General features: G+C 38.6%; 3 protein-coding genes across 3 annotated transcripts; all 3 read right to left on the bottom strand.

Moving 5' to 3' along the window:
• Window positions 1-6,554: 6,554 nt before the first annotated feature.
• foxc1a (forkhead box C1a) lies at window positions 6,555-8,984 on the bottom strand. The gene has a single exon (XM_085255150.1). It carries the CDS (start codon window positions 8,458-8,460, stop codon window positions 7,042-7,044), a length of 1,419 nt encoding a protein of 472 aa, XP_085111276.1. The 5' UTR covers window positions 8,461-8,984; the 3' UTR covers window positions 6,555-7,041.
• Window positions 8,985-14,869: 5,885 nt separating this feature from the next.
• On the bottom strand, window positions 14,870-17,954 carry foxf2a (forkhead box F2a). The gene is made up of 2 exons (XM_085253971.1): window positions 16,734-17,954; window positions 14,870-15,496 (listed from the first exon to the last, which is right to left on the bottom strand). Exons 1-2 carry the CDS (start codon window positions 17,722-17,724, stop codon window positions 15,330-15,332), a joined length of 1,158 nt encoding a protein of 385 aa, XP_085110097.1. The 5' UTR covers window positions 17,725-17,954; the 3' UTR covers window positions 14,870-15,329.
• A 1,184-nt stretch (window positions 17,955-19,138) lies between these two features.
• Window positions 19,139-20,461, bottom strand: foxq1a (forkhead box Q1a). Its single transcript, XM_085253941.1, has one exon. The coding sequence runs from the start codon at window positions 20,261-20,263 to the stop codon at window positions 19,442-19,444; it is 822 nt and encodes a 273-aa protein (XP_085110067.1). The 5' UTR covers window positions 20,264-20,461; the 3' UTR covers window positions 19,139-19,441.
• Window positions 20,462-20,957: the final 496 nt, after the last annotated feature.

Raw genomic sequence — 20,957 nt, forward strand, 5'->3', positions numbered from 1 at the left:
TTTGTGATTGTAAAACGTTTCATTGTTCTCTGTCTTCTAATATTTCAATTGACTTGCTTCAGGTCACAAATTACATGAATAATGGAGGCAATAGAGCCACTGTTGATGAAACTTCAAATTTGTCCTCATCAGTTACTCTTTTCAATGGTAGCGATTTGTTTTTACTTGCCTGTGTTTGACTGTGTGTGTGTCAGTGTCTGGAGGGGGGGGGGGGGTGCAGGTAAACCCCTGCTTCCTACTATTCTGGTTGGAGATGTAACAGGAAGCAGCATGTGTGAGTGCAAGCCTGTCTCTTGAGCACAGCCACACCAATGGGTCAGCACATACACTCTCTCTCTCTCTCTCTCTCTCTCTCTCTCACACACACACACACACACACACACACACACACACAGAGTTAGTGAAACATTGTGTTGTATACTTTTTTTTTTTAATGCAATTTTGACAATTGCTGTTTCTGACCTGAAGGGAAATTCATTAATAAGATCAAAAAAAACATTTAAAGCTTGATTATGTTTCAAGCTTCAAATTGTGTTTAATCATGATGCCAGCTATCATCACATAAATAGGAGGAATACAGCCGTGCAATTACTGAGTGACTGAAATAAATCCAATGATTACTCTAAACCTCATTTGCCTAAACATCACTTAACAAATCTGTCAGCAATATTAAAAAGGCAGGAAGGACTGAGGATAAGAGGGAGGAAAGAGTGGCGTGAGATTTTCCCTAATTACATGTGTTATTGTTGACATTCTGATTAGCTGTAGTAGCTCTGAATTGTCAGCACTTTTTAATCAGATAATTTCATGACCTGTTGACCACCATGTAGGCCATGACTGAGAGAAGCAATATGCTATCAGATATTTTCATCTCTGACTCGATACATTATATTGGATTAGTGTAACCTCGGGGGCGCAGAGCTGTTGTCAGCATTGTAGTCTTTTTGATTTTAAGATTTTATCTGAAGATATAGCAAAGACCCTTTATAAGACGGTAGCAGACAATTTGGATTGCCATGCGTTTTTTACAAAAACAAACTCTGAATTAATTATTACACACATACTGAATATTACAGAAGAGCGCACTCTGCCAAAGTCTAAATGACAAAATGATGGTTTAAAACCATGCACTGATTTACCTCTTTAGTCACATGTTTTCCTCAGTGATCTACCTCCTGTGTGTGTGAAGCCACGCTCCTATTTCTATTTTAAGAGAGATAGCTTTTACTCTGAAACCCAATTCATCACTGTCTCTGCCTCAGTTGGTGTTACAATCCTTTTTCTTCCATGGAAGTACTATAGAAGAGGTGGAGTCGCGAGTGGGTTTGAAAGAATCACTTCCAGGACTGTCCTTTTTGTGTGTGTTTTTTTTTGTTTTTTTGGTCACCCACCCACCTTCCTGAGTTTAAAAGATGTGAGGAAAAGGTAGGAGTCTGGAGAAAACAAATGAAATGTGTGTATTTGGACTGATCAACTGAAAAGAAAATAAATATTTTAATCGGCATTTCTTGAAAATAATAGTTATATTAACCTTCAATTATTTTTGGAATGTCATGAGCAAATTTATTTCAACAAAATAGCGTTGACCTTTGTTTTTCGGTGTCTTTTTATTTTCCGAGTTTCAGTTTCTTTAATTCAATTATTTTTGACTGGTAAAATGTATTCAGTAAATGAACAAAAATATATATAAGGAAAACTACGTTTGCATTTTATAAACTATATTTTATTCAAATATTCCGATATGTTAGTTTAGTTCTCATGATAAAAACAAATATTGTAGAGTCATAATAAAAAGAGTTGAAGGATTCCGTTTGATATATATATATATATATATATATATATATATATATATCGGACTTACAGCAGTTTAAGTCTCCTGGCCGTGTTTTCATAGCTCAGTGGCCGCCTTGCGCCATAAATGAGAAGAGACCCGCGAAAGACACAGACAACTGCTACTGTGGCTCAAATAGCAGTAGCTCGACAGCTTTGAAGTGTCCCTCTCTTGACACAATGTTACGAAGTTCAAGTTGGTGCACTTTACTGCCTGCCATCAGAAACACTGCAACCGAATCCGTTCGTCACAAGAAAACTTTTTTTTTTTTTTTTTTTTTTAGCTAAGAATTGTTTAAGTATGTAGGTATACATGTATGAGCGTCGTATTCACCCCTTGTAAGTATAAGGCCTGGATTTTTTCAAGTGTTTGTTTGTTAACAGACCGTTGGGAACTTCTTAGATAAATATTGTTAATTTTAAAATTGTGTAAACCGCTTTGTTATAACGTTTCAACTCCATATATGTGTGTGTGTGTATATACATATATATATATATATATATATGTATATATATATATATATATATATATATATATATATATATATATATATATATATATATACATACATATATATATATATATATATACATACATATATATATATATATATATATATATATATGTATGTATATATATATATATATATATATATATATATATATACATACATATATATATATATATATATATATGTAAAATGTGCTATAATTAGAAACCGCAGGCCTGAGCGGCAGAAAAGCATGTTTTGTGTAACTTGAAGGCAAGTCTGTTCGTTTTTTAGGTATTTCGCCAGGGCTGTCGGGTTATTCGCAGGTCGGCCGTTTCCCAACGGTATGAATTCACAGTACTCCATTATCCCACCCTCCCAGTGGTTATGAAGTCTGCACAAGTACATTTCTTTTTTTTTTTATTTGAGGATGCTTTACGATTTCAGGATCATTATTTAATTCAGAAGCTTTGTTTACAGCTCGCTACTCGGCCTGTTTTGACAAAGCGGGGTGAATCATTTCTTTGAAAATTATCATTTGTCTCGAAAATGAGACGTGCAGGATGAGAGGCTGCATGCGGCTGGACCTCCAACCTTTCACTCTTTTGGCCGCAGAGCAGACAGAATTTGAGTCTATGGGCTCCTAATTAGAAACAGATGGCGCTTGTAGCAACCGAGAGCTAAAACACAGCATTTTCCATACTGGGCTGTGCTCACTCAGCCATACAGGTGCACAAAGTCTGCAGGGGCTCGCTGAGCCTTTACCTCATTTACTTTCTCCTTTTCTGCCCTCCCCCCTTTAAACCCAGCGGAACAGGGGGGAACAACTAAAAAAAAAGAAGAAAAAAAGGTGCATATCCGAAATTACGCATTAGTATATTCCTGTTTGCAGGTAGTGTTAGGAGGAAAAAGTTCAGTCAAGGTAGACCTACTTTACGCTTTATACACAGCTGGTCGCAGTCAAGGCCAACGTAATAATCCAGTATTTAAATAGTAGTTGGTTCATGAGTTATAAAAAACAACTGCAAATTTTATAAAGGCCACTGTTTTACGACCTTAAAAATACTATAGAGATGGCGAAAGGAAAGTGAACTGTCTTTTGTCCTGGTAAAATATCCGTGTTTATATCAAAGAAAACTTCAAACTTTTATCCACAGCCATAACAAGTTATGATAAAACAAAATATAAACCTCTAATCTGCCATTCTGCCATCACATTGACTGAGACAAGTCAAATCTAAAGCTGGAGTGAAGCTTTGCCTCTGACTTGCTACCTGCATGCGCATCACTGTTTTTCGTTAGCTGTAATCTATACATTGAGGAGAATATATTATGTAATGTTGTTGCATATATAAATATGCAACAATATATATATATATCTTTTGACTAACACGACGTTTGTTTATATATATATATATATATATATATATATATATATATATATATATATATATATATATATATATATATATATATATATATATATTACTCGTATATCAGTTGTTTACTTCTTAGGTGCATTTGTTGAACTTTGACCTGACCCACAAACAAAACCTCCCGCTTATGGACGCCGTAGTGTGTCAGTCAAACCTATGAAACATAAATTACGACCAAGCTGTATTTGACAAAAATCATACTCTATAATATATTTCAAAAGAGGAAGCTCGTGTAACACGACTTTTATCTGCTTTCAAATCAACGATGTAACATATTTAATTTTTTTTTAAATTCTTTATTGTTATATTAAAGACAGGACCAGCACTGACTCTTTTATCTTTGCTAGATGACCCAAAGCAGTGAGGGATGTTGTGCATTTTCAGGAATGTAGCGGAACGTTTCAGGGAGAAGCAGACTAAAGCCTCTACACAGACTCAGACAGTAGTCTCCAAATGTCTGCTTGTTAGGGAGCCATAAAAAGACGTGCCATGTTTAATGACAATGAGCTCTGAGCAACATCTGATTAGAGTGTTTTGCTGTGAGAAATAACGGTCACAGCCATCTCTACTGTAGGTGGAAATATAGCTGTAAGCAAATGAATAAGAAAAAAAAATTCATTCTAGTCCTTCCTTCGAAAAAGGAAATGAAGGCGAAATTTAATTTGTACCTATTTTGCTGTGGGAACCCTCGGGATGGATGAAAGCCCCCGGGCCCCACGTAGGAAACTTCCAGCATGCTGCTGATTCCCCTGCAGTATCATTCTAGTACCACCTATAATCTTTTTCTTTTCTTTTTTTTTGTGGCATGCCTAAATTCTGCACATTTGAAAGTCGTTTCTGAAACATTTTGTTCACCATGTTTACAGTTTTAAGCAATCGAAATCATATGGGATAAACCAAACTAACTCATCATCCTCTCCCTCTCTCTCTTTCTCTTGCTCTCTTTGTATGTGCTATGTCCTGTTATATTGTTGATGGTGCTCTGGCGACCGACATCCTCCTCATTGACCCCCGTCTCCCTCTCTGCCTTTTCCGTCTCATGAAAAACGATTCCAGCTCTCTGATTGAATTTTATTCCTTCCTGACCTGGTCCATTCTGTGAGAGCGCCATCAATCTTTTGACTAACACGACGTTTGTTTATTAGGCCTACACTTGAGAAACTATCTAATGACTTTTATGAGCCTGATTATGGTGCAATCGGAGACCCGGAAGACGCACATAAGCAGGCTTTTGTGCTAAGTTGGACTTCTATTCATAAAAATATAAACATGCTTTAAGGCCTCATATTATATTCACGTGGCATGCAGTTATTTTGTTCTATTATCCTTCATGTTGATCTAAAGGACTGCAGCTGCCGAAAGAAAAAGATCCAAACCATTTTCCATTTTAGAAACTGGGTTTTAAAACATGCAATAAGAATTGTCGTCAGTCACGGAGTTGTAGACGCGTTGTCCTCCGTTTCTGTTCAGTGGGAAACTATTTTATAGAAATCCTCTAAATTATCCTCAAAAAGTAAGTAAAACGGCGTTAACAGAAACTCGAGTAGAAAATCTGTACTGTAGCTTATTACAAGTTATTTGCCAGCTAAAGGCTATCATTCCTGTTTCATTAAACCATATATATATATATATATATATATATATATATATATATATATATATATATATATATATATATATATATATATGGTGAGATGCCTTTATTATTATTATTATTATTATTATTATTATTGTTGTTGTTGTTGTTATGCAAACTGTAGATCTTTATCAAGGCTATTTCATAAAAGGCTACTAAAGTAGAAAAATATTTAAAATAAATTTGTCTGCATTTAATAAATATAACTCGCAATAAATTATAAAGTCAAATAAGATAAAATGACGCTTTAATCATAAATTAGAGCAGTGGGATACCTTTTTTTTTTACCTTTTTAAAGGAAATTCGTGAGCTGCATTTTAAAGCATGTAAGCGACTCTTACCATTAATCCTACTAAGGAAAAACAAAACTTATGCTATTAATAAATATATATTTACATCACCTTTCAACAAGGACTACAGTAAAACCTCAATTGGACTAACTTCTACTTATTTGTCTTTAGTTAAATACCAACAACCTTTTTAAAATAGCGGTTTACATATATTGGAAAAAAAAAACCGTGACGGTTATGTTTGTCAGCGTCACGTCAGACTAGTCAGAACTCAAGACATCAAAACTGAAGTGACAACGGCACTATCTTTGGCATGTGCGGTATGATATTAAGTAAGCGCTGGTATGCGCCAGTAAACACACAACGCTCTGACTAAAGATCGTTTTGAGTTCTAATCACCTGTTATAAAACTCAACGCCTCTTGCTTGAGATTGAAATATGTATATATATATATATATATATATATATATATATATATATATATATATATATATATATATATGTATGTTGTATGAAGTACGAACAAGAAACAGTACATCCTAATATTTTTCATAATTTCTACATCTCTCATGAAGAAGATATAAGGCGACCTTCAGGGAAGTTTTACTTTTATGTGTAAATAAGGTCGTGTCCTTGCAGCAGATCACAGTACGAATATATTTAATTGTCTTTAAATTATTTGGGAAACAAAACACACACACACACACACACGCACACACACACGCACGCACGCACACGCACACACACACACGCACACACACACACAATTAAATGAATTAAATCCGAGGGGTCACTTCACTAAACTAACAGCTCGGGTGTAAAATATCGCGAGCCTGTTTTCAAGTCTGCAAGAAATGAGGCGTAACTTTAACTCTCATAAAATGACAATTTATTAAACAAACAAACAAATCCTTCAGAATATTTTTTTCAACAAATGAAGATTCTTTGAAATAGTACGGCGATATACACGTTCCTTTTTCTTACTTTTATAATGGAACAATTGTTTAGGACACTTAAGGCAGTTCAATTTAGAAACACTTTTTTGGTGTTTGGTCCATAATATCCGGCTACAGTTTAGAAATAAATTACTATATGCATTTTACACGTCCATGAAAAGTGACATATATTTAACACATCACATAAAGCCACAAAAGCAAAGGGAGACTTACGTGTTATTTGCAGTAACACTGTTCTTTAGAAAGATCAAGTCTTTTTTTTGTTTTCTTTTCTGTTTCATATTAGTCCATGTGGGAGTGAGGGAGGCAAGGAAGGGCAACAACGCTGGATTTAACTGAACGAGTTCAAACACCGTGAGGGGGAAATACTGACCCTGTTTTTGGGCTGTTTTTGTTTTGTTGGTCAGAACTTGCTGCAGTCGTACACGAATGCTCCCGATGTGCGATAGATGGACTGGCTTGGTGGGAATGACATCTGACAGCTGCTATTCCCATTCACAGGTGAATTATTCAAGCCAATTCTTTGGGATTCAAACATCTCTCTGACCGCATGGAAGTTCTGCTGTTGTGCTGGGTAAGCTGCACCCAGATGGCCCAGGTCCCCGGCCTGGTTGAGGTACCATGAGGTCAGCCTTCCTTGGTGGGGATGGTGGCTTTCCTGCCCAGAGTTTAGATTACCGTGGGTCAGGGAGGATGAGGTGGTTGTGACTGAGTAATCTGGCAACGTTTCGTCCACGGTGGTGCTCGGTGCCAAATGGCTAGATCTGTCCCCAGCGTAAAGGCTCATGGCTTGCATGTTACAATGATAAGTTGCATTGGAGGTAGTGGAGATGGAGTTTTGGTTACAGGGTGAACTATAGACAGATGTCTGACTTGGAGAATAGTTTAAGGACAAAGACGGTGTTATACCTGTCCTGGAGGAGGCGGTGAGGCTGGAGTTGAGCTCAGTGGCCCCTTGTGGAGATCCCCGGAGGGAGGTCATGATATTGTCTACGCTGAAGCCCTGCGTCGAGGCCTGGCCGTGATGTTGGTGGTGCTCGGTACTGTCCATACCAATGGACCTATTGGAGGGGATGCTGTGGGGGCTCCCGCTGGACATGCTGCTACTGTCTGGACTCTCGATTTTGCGAACGGAGCTCAAGGAAGGCGACTCGGCCTGTGGTGGCGTGACCGCCCCGTTCTCGGTTTTTATATCCTGGATCCTCACAGGCTGGGAGCCCTGCACCGGCTGCTCCTGCTCCCGGCCCTGTTGCCTCGGCGGTATCTCCTTCTGCAGCCGCTCTTCTTTCTCTTTTAGTGCGTCCTTCTTTTTGAAACGCCGTCTCCTTCTCAAGAAGCTCCCGTTCTCAAACATGTTGTAAGAGTCTGGGTCCAAGGTCCAGTAGCTGCCTTTACCGGGCTTTTTATCATCACGGGGCACTTTAACAAAACACTCATTCAGAGACAGATTGTGTCTGATACTGTTCTGCCAGCCCTGCTTGTTGTCTCGGTAAAATGGAAACCTTTCCATGATAAACTGGTAAATCCCATTCAGGGTCACCTTTTTGTCAGGCGAGTTTTGGATAGCCATAGTGATGAGCGCAATGTAACTGTAAGGGGGTTTGACCATATCCTTGGGCTGAGGCTGGGGTGTGTAGGGTCCATACGCCCGGGCCATGCTGGCAGGGTACTGGTCATGAGCCGCGTGAGAGTACATGTTCATAGGTGCTGGCATCCCCGTGTATCCCCCAGTGGTTGCGGCCCGATAGTAGCTCGGGTCGCTGCTGATGTACGGCACGACGCCCAGTGAGTTGGGACTGGAGACGGAGTAGCGAGCCTGCATGTCTTCACTTTGATCCGGCCAAAATAACGCTCCAAAAAACGCAGAATGAGTGCTCCTCTTCTAACTCCTTTGGAGATAGTGGCGCTCAAATAACAAGACTTCGTTCCTCACTTAAAAAAAAAAGCAAAAGAGGGAAAAGTCTTAACCGCAGTGCAACTTGTTGTGTTTAAGCTGTCCCCATCCTTGTGTCCCAATGAAACGCACACTGAAAAACTTCTGAACTTCGGACATCCGTCACTACAGAGGACTTTTGCGCAGTTAAATTCTTTCCTCCTTTTTTGCTGCCAGGGAAGCTCCGCCTACAAAAGCGCAGGAGCTGTCCAATGGGATGTCCGGGCGTGCAAAGGGAGCAGAAAGCTGCTGGCCAAACTCAGGGATTTTAGAAAGACAAAAAAAAAAAGAAAAAAAAAAAAGAAAGAAACCTAGGAGGTGTAGCTAACTCCCAGTCCGCTCCAGCCAAAGCTTCGGACACGACAGAGCAACATGTACACAGTCAGCTCATGGAGTTCATTTCCCCGCACTCTGTGTTAAGATCAGACATGGTCTACAAGACATTTAATTAAGCTGAAATGGCACAAACATGGTATTTATATTTCAAATGTAGAAGTGCAGTAACTGTCCGCTATTTTCAGTGCCAAAATATTTCTGATCCCTTTAAAACAATCACATTGTATTTAATTTACATTTTCTCCTACGGTCATTGCTCTGAAAAATAAATTATTTCATTGCAATATTTCCTTTTTGTTTTTGCAGAAAAGGCGCTGACACCAGCGAACCAAATGGTGCAATTTAACATCTTTAAAGTGCATTTGATTGGTTAAAAACATTCAACACCAGCAGTAGGTCAGTGTGAGATCAAAGCGGGAGAGAACCTCACAGTGCTGGCAGTGGGCGTTAAGTGCGACCTCATTACAGCGAGAATCAGAGACAATTTGGGCTTCAGGTGACCAGAGTTGTGAAAGTTTATTCAGGGAGAGCATTTAGGACCGGGAACCAAATGGGACGACACCTTCCATGTGTGGCTTTTCATCAAAAATATCTGAATATTTGTTGCGCGGTGATGGTGAAAGCTCATCTGGAAATTATTATCCTAAAGAAAACTGGACTGTAGAGAATAATTTTAGCATCAGCAAACAATTATTTACACGCACAGTTCTTCCGTTTCTTTACCCAGATTTAATTCTTTGTGTAATTAAAAAAAAACTCTAATGAGTTTATAATGTAAAAGGTCTGAAGCGCAAATCAGATAAATAAGACATTTTGACCAAATATAAAAAACAGTTCAATAAGTCGACCCCGAAGGGCCATAGATGTCCCCTAACTGTCAAGAGCGACGGTGCATGAAATTGTTAATGATCATTTTGAGACAAGGTTACAGTCCCAATATCGCTGTAATCCTTCGCAGGTCGTCTTAATTAAATATCCGTGCAGTGGCCTGGTTTCTCCTTACATGGACCCGGGCATGAACTTTTTCCACCGCCCTGGGCTGTTTACACAATTCACGACGGGCCTTTTACTTAATACCACGGCCTGCTCACCCACTCCTCCCTAACCCTTTATTTACAAAAAGAAAGAAACGAATTCACGGCTGGATCACAGTGAAAGACATGATATAGTGTCAAATCAATAAACACAACTTCAGGCGCTTTATGTGTGTCTTTTCTCGAACCAGTGGCAGTACAAGTAATGGAGATGTTATTCTCAATAAAAAAATATATATTCCTGATATAATTTGTTTAAAAATTACATTTGCCGTCAGTTTATCATATTTGTGTGTTTATGTTGATCATCACTTTCTGTCTTTCGCCTTCATAATTACTAATAACATTATACTAAGGGCCGAAATCATAGCAAACCACATAAAGAAAATATAAACAAATATAATGGCAACAGCCTAAAAGTGTGAATTTTGAATGAACTAACTATATTGTAAGCTGTATCGTTTTGCTAAACAACCGATGTTTCAAAACACAAATACAATACTGTGAATATGAAAAAATATGTATATCAAACTTGAATTTTTAGTGGAGTGTAAAAAAAAGGAGAAACAGAGCGGGGGGGGGGGGGGGGCGTTGGAGGGTTTATCCCAATCACTATGAACGTGGCTCCCTCTAGCGTTCAGAAAGGGTACAGTTGCAGTTGCAGCCTGTCGTCATGTCAGTCTTAGCTGAGTTCATGAAGTTCAGCTGATTTCTACAAACGCAATAATTTATTAATGAGACAGTGGCGACACTGAAATAAGAGCTGTTTGTGATCACACCACATTTCCCACATTGACAGGGACTTGCTGGTGTTTCGAGGATCAGGAGAATCACAAACCAGTGAAACAGTAAAGCAGTGCCAAGAGACATAAACATACAATTCAACAATGTCGCCGATGCGCTCTGAAACATATCGTTTCCTAAGGCTCACACCGCGCACGAACGATTTGCCAGTGCGATGAGAAGTGCGCCATCCGGTGAGCGCTCTCGCAGTATGACGTACGTTCTCCCAACCAATAAAACCGCAGAATGACAGGGAGCGAGCGTGACCGAAAAAAGTACGGATAGAGCACAGAAGCAAGCGCAACACAAATTTCTGGCCATTCATCCAGTCTAGCGGTCAGTGCAGCGCATACAACTTCCTGTGTGAAGGGGCTACAAGAGTGGTCATGGTGCACAGAAGGCAAAGAGGTCATATAGGGGTCAGAGCTAACTGAGATTAAACTAACTGACCATTACCTCAGAATAAAACAATGATTAATGGAGAAGTTGGGCGGTGACCAGGTTATACTTTTAGGGCGCCTGAGCTGCCATTTCACTGAGTGTGGGAAATGCATGAGAAAGTTCCACAGACAAGTTTTTGGGTTTTTTTTTACCACTCTTTGAAAGCAATTTTTATGGTAATTAATGTGTGAATTAATATTGGTAATACTATGTAGGAGTTATTAGATTGTTTTATGATATAGCAGTGAGGATGGTGTTAAATCTTTGTAACGGTTATACATAATAAATGCCAACAGTTCCAGTATGTTCTTACCTTGTCATGTTTTCAGGTCTTGCTATGGCCTCTGGATCACACTGTGAAGGGATGAAATATGACCAGTATGTAAGAATTATTTCAACTCTTGTCAGCTGTTGCTGTTGTGGCCATCAACCCTTTAACGTTAAACCTAACTTTTCAGAGGAACTATAATAAATATGAAGAAAGAAACTTCCTAAAAATCACCCATAGCGGCCAACGAACTAGTCTGTTTATTTTTTTGTGTACATGATAACGGTATATATATTCAGGATATTAATTATATTCAGTGATCCACATGAGCCCCCTGAGCAGCACTGACATGGGTTTCAGAACATTTTTTAGCGGCTGCTGCCATCTCCCGATTTAATTCTGTACTACAGTTGCTGACTGACTGAGCAAATCAGAAAATACAAACAAGCACCTTCAGTTATGTGAAAGGAACAACCTTAAATACTATGAAGCAAAACTGATCATAAAAGCCTGCTTGTTGTTTTCATGCACTAAATGTGCGAATAAACTAAAATAATTTCCACAGGTGTTTCAGGATACCAGAGAAGAGCATTTTCTCTGTGGCTCTCTAATGTTCCAGGTCAGCGTGTCAAGCAGGACTAAAGAGATTCATTAAATGGCAAACAGACAATTTTTGTTGGCCTATTTGAAAGAGTAAACAGGTTGTATATGGATTATGTGTATTTAACTTAGTATGCATAAATAGCATACTAAAGAACCGTTTGGGTTGCGGTGTATAAGCATGACCTTTTAGGTTAGTAAAACAATTCCTTCATAAAAACGTGTATTTTTATCTTTACCTTAATTTTAACAATGACAAGTGTAGTGCCACAAATTCCTTTAAATATTCAAACAAATAGAAAAATAAAACAAAAACAAAACAAAAAGCTTCTTACTGTAGCCAAAGCATTACGATCAGTATTTCACAAGTCATTTGCCTAATAAAGTGACAAACGAAACAAAAGAAAACTGTAAAATTTTACAGTAAATTACTGGCAGCATCGGTGATTTCCTGTAACTTTACAAGGACCATACTGTAAACATACTGTTTATTTAAACATATTTAATTTAATTTATTTATTTATTTACAGGATGATACCCGATTGTTTATTGGAAAAAGCTGTACAATTCTAATGACGTTATACTTTTATATACATCTATCTGTCTATCTAGATAGATAGATAGATAGATAGATAGATAGATAGATAGATAGATAGATAGATAGATAGATAGATAGATAGATAGATAGATAGATAGATAGATAGATAGATAGATAGCTGTGCTGTACTTTTTAAAGTATTTTCTCGGGTACTACTGTATTTCACTTTTTTTCTGAATCTAGACTTCTTTACAGTGATATTCCGTTTTCTGCTTTTACTTTCTTTGCTTACAATAATAACAACAACGACAAAACTAACAATAACAGTCATTTATATTTTGTAAATAGTTATAGTTGTTAATGATAAAAAAAAAGTTTGTCTTATTGTAAGTACTGTATTATGGTAATTTGTTTATATGCAATTGAAATATCTCATGTCAATAACTGTGCTTGTCACTGACACTGACTGTTTCAAGGCGCAAACCACTTCTCTGACCCATATAAATACAGCGGCTCGTAGCTTGGACCATTGTCTCTTGCGGTCTTTGGTCTCATTCCCTTCAGTGACATGTTGAATGAAATTATTTTCATGCGTTTGATGAATTTTCTGTTTAGACCTTGTTTTATCGTCTTTAGCTGCTCCGACGCATGCCTTTCATTCTCTTGGTCAGTTAGCAGTCACTATAAAGAGTAAAGTATAAAGATGTCAGTCATGACTGAAACAAACTAAACCACATCAGAGCACTGATCGAAACTGGAGTCCCAGAATTCAAAATAACCATGTAGTTAATTTGTCATTTGCTGGGCTAGTGAGGAGAATTTGACTGTTCCTCCAGAAATAGAACAACCTCCTATTTCGGTTTTTGTTTGAAATGTTTGTTTTTTCTGACTGCATGTTACGTTATGTTAATTTGTATTAAAAAAAAAATAAGAATAATAATGCCAGAATTTTAATCTGTGACTTCCCAATGAAATTTAACCTTGAAGTGATTCATTAGGAGAATGCTTGGATAAAGGAATACGCTTGATGACTCTTATGCTGTCAGCAGTATCACATAAAATCACACCTACAAACACCTCAATATTTGAGATGCAATTTAATACAGTTAACCTTTGCCTTTATCAGGGCTGGACTTGTAAACCCACCAACTTTGAATTACCGATCTCTATATCACATAAACACAGTGTGTGTATTCTTATATACCGAGGGAGTATTACAATCTTAAAAATACAGAAAGTGCCCCATTACTTTTGCGTTTATAATAAAAAACGTATCAAAATAAAAAACACATATTCAGCACCATGGACAGCAGAGCCGTTAATAAGGTTTATGTAGGAAGAAGCCTTTGCTTTTAGGAAATTTAAAATTATGTAGTAACTTTCCAAATATATATACATATGAACATGTACTTTCATACTAACAATGTGGATTATGTTCGCAATAATGTGATATAAATCGATATGTATGACGATAGAACGAGACCCACGTGTGGGTAATTAAGCGAGAGTATGGCTGTCTAAAAAAAATCAGGGTGCGTACACTGTCATTAGTCTATGTGAAATATAGTTTATTCACCTTGTCACGTTTTTATGTCTGGAGGTTCTTTTGGTCTGAAGGTTCAGTTTATACCAGAAGAATTGTTGGGTTTCTTTTCATGTTTTCATGTTTATGTTTTTGATCGATAAATACCGTTTCGTATACCGTCTGCTAAAGTGACTGAATGTCCATCTGGCTGTTCTGTGGGACCTTTAGAATCCTCTGCAAATACCAAACGCAGAAATTTTTCTTTAGAATTCCAAAAACTTTCACTTACCACAAGATGGCAGTGCAAGTCAAACCAAAAAGCACTGAAGAAAAATGTAAGATTTTGTCACTTCACTGTTGCTCACTGTACGTGGCCTCCTCTCCCTCTTCTTTCTGGCAACTAATTATGTCAGTATTATATTTTACATCAGTGATGCTGTTGTGGCAGCAGTTTAATGCAAAGAAGTCACAACGTATACATAAATTATCCTCAAAATATGAACAACCTTGAAGATGAACTACTTTTCATTAAGCCCAACTTTTCACAATAAAAAAAAGTGCAAAAGTCGATATAACATTAAATAAAATAATCTATACTTCGTTCATATTTATGAAACTGAGAAGAAAGCACCCATAACACAGCTGGTGTTCCCTGATGAGTGTGTCTTTTACTTTTGCTTTCTCATGGTTTCAAATTTGTGCCTCTGCAAAACTTTAAAGACTACTGTTCTGCTGAGCTCCCGAGAAACAAAACTTACTTTTTAAATCCAACATTTAAAAAAGATCTATACTGTTTCTAGAAAACACGTTGTCTACCCTTTCTTATAGTCATTTAGTATTTAAGACATCACTTCGAAATGGTCCTTTCAAAAATAAATCTCTTTAATGATTAGGGATTATTACAGGCGGGAAGCAACAGTTTAACCATCAGAAAAAACACAAAACAAAATTAAGTGAAAGGTTCAGATATATTGACGTTTTTGGTACAATATAGATATTGCTTATCCATGTGTGTGACGTCAGTCGCATAAGGAAAACGTGAAGTGCTAAAACAAGTCCCCACAACAAAATGATTACTAAAGAAATTGAAAGGTCAAAGTTCATTGGAAAGAAAGATGTGCTTCATAAGCTGCCGTATAAGGAAATGTTATGTTAGAATCACTCCGCCAAGGGCTTAACTTAAATGAAGTGGATTTGTGGGTTTTATTTTAGGAACCACTTTGCCTCTTCTTGTCACATTACACATGGCTTTACGTCCTGATAGACGCTTTGATGATGATGATGATGATGATGATGGAGCTGATGATAATAAGATCCACTGGTGTTGGGATGAAGGTTTAAAACGAATTCCTTCCTGTCACACACGGGAGCTGAGTGGCTGGAATATCGAGACAATCCCACTGTAAACAAACAGGATACAAGAGGTCAAGTAGTCATTTCTTTGGTCAAGCTGTAGATTTATAGAAGCACGCAACCAAAAAAAGGAAAGAAAGAAAAAGGGCCACAACTTTAGAGCATTTCCTTTTAGACAATTTTAGACCTAAAATTGGTTGGCGCTACTTTTGAACAACATTTATTTATTTCTGTCTTTCTTTTTATCTTTTTTCTTTTAAAGTTGTCATATTTTCCATAGCTGCCTTTATCCAAAGGATATAAGAGCAGTTCATGTTTACACTGTTAGGCAGCTGATGATGCAAATTCTAGTGGATTCCTCACTCTAACATCCTAAAGTCACAAATCGTAATAAAACAACAGATTTTTCCCATTGCAAACAATAAGGTATTAAACGCATTTTGAGACAGATTCTGATAAACAAATCAAGTCTGCTGATTTTCCTAATTTTATATTTCTAAAAAGAACTACTTGTAAATATATATATATATATATATATATATATATATATATATATATATATATATATATATATATATATTAATGAATGTTTTTCATTGTATACAAATGTGCCTTTTAGCGTATTTTAACAAAAAAAAACGTGTTTACAGACTAATCAATAATACAATAAAAGCAGGTTTGACATTTTTAGTGAAGTTTATGAATCTGCTTGAAATTTTTTAAAAAGGTTTGTTTTCATAATTAACAGTTTTAATGAGCTGCTGTTATTGTGTATTTAGACCTACATTTGTGTAACACGGGGACCTCTGAAAAGGCTTCTATGCAGACGCTATGGCATGATAATAAAATGTGAAATAACAATGATAGCAATAAATCAGTTAAATGAAACAAAAGCCACGATTGAACACCAATATTTTGATGCGTGATAAAAAAAATAAATAAATAAATATCAAAAAATATTTTATAGCCTTAAAAACTACTTTTCTGTTCATCTTGCTGCTTTTCAATTTTAATTTTAAATATATTACAAATTGATATGTTTTATGTATAGATTTTTAAATAAACCTGTTCGCATAAAAAATACATTGTAAAATCTTGATTTTTCTATGTATTTTTTATGTGTGTGAAACATGAAAATCTGTTTTTTGTTTTGTTTTGTTTTTTGTTTTTTAAAAAGAGCGTTGACTTTATCTGTGATAGATAAATGATCAGTTATTCACGGCCTCAAGTGACTCACTGTGGTAAGCAGAGAATATAAAACAGTGTAGGTAATAAAATGCATACCTGAAATGTCAGAATCTCGTGCATTATGGTGCAAATAGCCCTGGTCCAGCGCGTAAGACGTCATTCCCGCATGTACGGCTGAGGAGTTTGGACTGCTTGATCTCACCGACTGCTGTTTGATGTACGATGACACACCAGGTGTACTCCAATGTGAAGCTGCATTTGCATATGGAGACTGACAGTCCAAAGTGCCTATCATCGCTTGGGAGGACTGCAGGGGGCTGCTGCTACTGTCGGGGCAATAGTCTGAGTTAGAGGCCACCTGACATGCGGCCATATATGACGACCCGGAGCTCGATGACATGTGCGGGAGGTGATGTCCTCCTCCGAGTCCATCGAAGCCACCTGGAACTGTATTACCCATTAAATCTAAGTTGTAGCTGTTATGACATGCTAATGAGCCTGCAGGTGATTGGAAATCAAAGTTCTGGGACAGCATGGATGCACCAAACCCGATCCCATTCATCATCCTGTACATTGGTTTTAAAGCTTGGCATTTCCTCCGGAACCCCCGGGGTCTGCGACGAAACGAGCCCTCCTCAAACATAAACTCACTGCCAGGGTCGATGGTCCAGTAGTGCCCTTTGCCAGGTCTGCCTAGACCCTTGGGTAGTTTTATAAAGCACTCGTTCAGAGACAGGTTATGTCTGACAGAATTTTTCCATCCCTGGTATGATCCCCTGAAGAAAGGGAATCTGGCCTGGAGAAACTGATATATTTCGCTTAAAGTAAGTCTTTTAGTTGGCGAGCTTTGAATAGCCATCACAATTAAGGCAATGTATGAGTAGGGAGGCTTTTCGGGGCGCCTCAAGCCGGAGTTTCCCTTTTTCCCTTTTGCTGATTCATTATGCGCGCTCTCCATCACTGGCTGTGGGCTCAGCCCAGATGCCCTTAGAGCACCGGCCGCTGGACTTGCGCGCAGAGGACTGGGTAGATCCAGATGTTGCTGGGAATTCTCAGTCGTCATAGCCGTGCCTCTTTCTGGTTTCATACAACATGCAACTCTCTTTTCCTGTATTTTAAGCACCGTTAAAGGCTTCCTAACGCAGAATTCACGGAGGTCAGTGTCCCGTTGCGATGCTCGGTAAGATTATAACCGTGAAAATCAAGAAACGCAGGCGCTGAGCCTCCTTCCTCTCTCTGCCCATCGCTGGCAATAATCCCATCAGAGAGGGGAAATAAAGCTCCTAGACTTTGCTTGCGCATATCCACCCGGCCAAACACAACTCGACCACCTATCAGTACTTAAATCTCTCTCTGCCCCTCTATTCCCCCAAATCCCTCCAAGAAATCGCCAGGAACTACTCCCTCCCCATCTGGCAAGTATCCAGCCTAGAAGCCGGACACTGCACATTGGAGTAAGACAAATCTCCTCCCACGACTCACTTTCCAAAACACTTCTGTCCACATTTGACAAACCGGTATTTGTCACGACATCATGATGAATGAAGTCTCAGAGTTCGATTAAGATCAAATTATTTCCTTTTACCTCCCTTTACAGCAAACACTGAAGGTGCCCAATTGCAGCTTTAGACTGTAAAGTTGTGCGGGAGAAGCACCGACTCCTGATTTGGTTGGGATCTGTTCAGGGTTAAGGGCTCTGACATGAGAGGCCAGAGCATGTTTTTTCCATCAGAGCGTGCCAACATACCACACACAGCGCCCAAGTGTCAGTTTACCTCTCGGAGCCTGGATTACATCCCTGGAGAAATGAAAGTAGCCACTCTAACAAAAGTCTTTGGAAGGATTCAGATGATAAAATATGAACATGTCGCTATGCAAAGTTCCTTTCTTCTGTGAAACGTTTAGAGCAATTCGAGTGGCTTAAGACGTGAAATAATGTCACCATCAGTGAAGTTAAAAGCACAATCTGCGCAAGCTGTTACCAACACGAAACTCGTGCGTCCAGGATGCACAGCTGCTTTAGAGGAAATTTACTTTCTAGTGTCAGATGAATAGCACAAACTGGAATACCCTTCTTTCTGCTCTGAATTTGAGTTGAGCTCGCATTTGTATAAACCCTTTCCTGAGTATGTGTGGTGACTGAGGCGACAGCTATTTGCAGCGCCAGACAGAAAACATAAATATTGGATGCCCCTATCCGGCAGCAGCGAGCTTCATGAACATGAAAAAGTAAATACTACTATATGATATTTCTTTTGGCAGCATGAAGCAGAAAGAAAGAGGGAAAAAAGAACAATACCAAGTTTATTATTATTATTATTATTATTATTATTATACAAATATTGGGCAATGCAAGATTTAGAAAATAGTTTCGAGGAGGCGTCAGACGAATACGCCCTCATGAATAGTGCGTTCTATAATTGCACTGGCAGTTAACTATGCTTTTATGAAGTATCTATAATTCCAGTTATAGATATATACACAACAACAGGAAACAGATATCAGCACAACTTTTTTTTATTATTAATTTCACATTTCTCAAAATAAAAAGACATAAAAACAGTCAAAGTGCATATTTTTAACAGGTTTGTTAAAGAAATAAAGTTAATGCTCTGCTCGGTAACATTTCTAACAGAGTGTGAAATTTCAAGTTTGAAAACGCTTTAAGGATAAACTACTACAAAAATAAAAGGGAACCACCATCCCGCCACAGTTATGTCAGATTAAACTAGCGACTAACTCAAGGTGATCATTTTGAGTCACCGAACAGCAAGTCCACATTTCTTTGTGATATTGCAAATTGTCTATGAAAGAAACCCACCACCATAGGGGGTTGATACATGCTGGGCACTGGAGTCCACATGACAGGGTGACTTAACATATAGATATGAGGCAGGTGTGTTTGAATGATAGGTCATTAGTTCAGTGTAGTAGGGCCAGGGGAAGGCAGGAAAGGGAGGCAAACGTTCGTTATTTAAGTCTCTCTTGAACGGCTTGCTGAGGATGCTGTCAATAGCGAATGAACTGGTAAACTTGGGACGGGAATCAGTCTTGGTGCTCGGGGCAGACTGGTGAATGAGCTGCGGCTCCTCTGTGTGCTCGGGCTCCTCTTGTTCCCTGCTGAATTTTTTGTTAATGCGCTTTCTTCTGCGCCGGAATACCCCGTCAGCAAATGTGTATTCGCTGTGAGGATTGAGCATCCAGTAATTGTCCTTTCCCCAGGGTCTGGAAGGGTCCCGGAGCACTTTGAGAAAACAATCATTAAGAGACAGATTATGACGAACCGAGTTCCTCCAGCCGGTGTAAGTGCCTCTGAAGAACGGGAACTTTTTCATCAGATAGTCGTTTATCTCCGCCAAAGTCAGACGTCCACTGGGTGAGTCCCGGATGGCCATAGCGATTAGAGCGATGTATGAAAACGGGGGCTTGGGTCTACGTGTGTATGGCTTGGACTTGCCGCTGCCGCCGCACGGGGTGACAGGTGGAGGACTGTGGGCCACGCAGTCCCCATCCGACCCCAGCTCCTCTTCAGGAGGGAAAGGAGATCGCCCATGACCCTCAGCATCACTGGACATCTCGAAATGCTTCATGTCATAGTGACTCCCACACAGCACCTCCAGCTTCATTGTTAGTGTGCTGCTCGGTAGAATCTGTCCAGCAATAAACCTCGGAGAGCTCTTTGCGTAAAGTCCGAAGCTTTAGTCAAGCTTTAGTCAGCTGTGAGTCAAGATGCGGAGAGTCTTGGGCTGTATCCAAAGGAGTGTGTCTTCTTAATCATACCTGCCAGAGCGCTGAAGCCCTTCTCACCTTGGGTCCGTGTTAGCGGCACTTTATAGGCGGCTTACCTCAGACCCAACCCAAGGGGGCGGGGCATGTGAGTTTAAAATATTGAGAATATCACAAATACCTTCACATTGTGTTCCAGTGTCTTTAATAAAAAAAAAATCATAATGACCATTTAATATAATATTCCGAACATTCCAACCCACACCTCATTCAAAGCCAGTTTAACAGTCTCACCTGTGAAATGTTAAGGAACACACACTGGGACTATTTTACCTGAGACAACCAGGGGGCGTATATTTCCTTTGCATTTAAGGTGCGGTGCCTACAGGTAGTTTTATTTGTCCCATTCAGGAAGCGCCGTAATCACAGCAAGGGCTATCTGTTTTCGGGTGTGTGTGTGTGTGTGTGTGTGTGTGTGTAATTATTTACTTCATCTTTTTTTTTTTTAAACAACCGTTTTATGATGAAAACAATCAACTGCACAATCTTTCCATGCTGGTGTGTAATATTTAAACAACACTCGGGTCTCTGTGC

This window comes from Mchenga conophoros, linkage group LG18 (assembly GCF_057382185.1).
Source record: "Mchenga conophoros isolate Kocher_MC1m ecotype Shallow Benthic linkage group LG18, M_conophoros_male_GT1.1, whole genome shotgun sequence".
In the NCBI taxonomy this organism is placed as follows: domain Eukaryota; kingdom Metazoa; phylum Chordata; class Actinopteri; order Cichliformes; family Cichlidae; genus Mchenga; species Mchenga conophoros.

Excerpts from the sequence above, each read along its gene's own strand:
- foxc1a (XM_085255150.1), bottom strand. The coding sequence starts at position 8,460 with ATGCAGGCTCGCTACTCCGTCTCCAGTCCCAACTCACTGGGCGTCGTG.
- foxq1a (XM_085253941.1), bottom strand. The coding sequence starts at position 20,263 with ATGAAGCTGGAGGTGCTGTGTGGGAGTCACTATGACATGAAGCATTTC.
- foxf2a (XM_085253971.1), bottom strand. The coding sequence starts at position 17,724 with ATGAAACCAGAAAGAGGCACGGCTATGACGACTGAGAATTCCCAGCAA. Across the intron at positions 15,497-16,733 it reads ACGAGATTCTGACATTTCAG|TGGGATTGTCTCGATATTCC; the intron begins GTATGCATTTTA and ends GTTTGTTTACAG.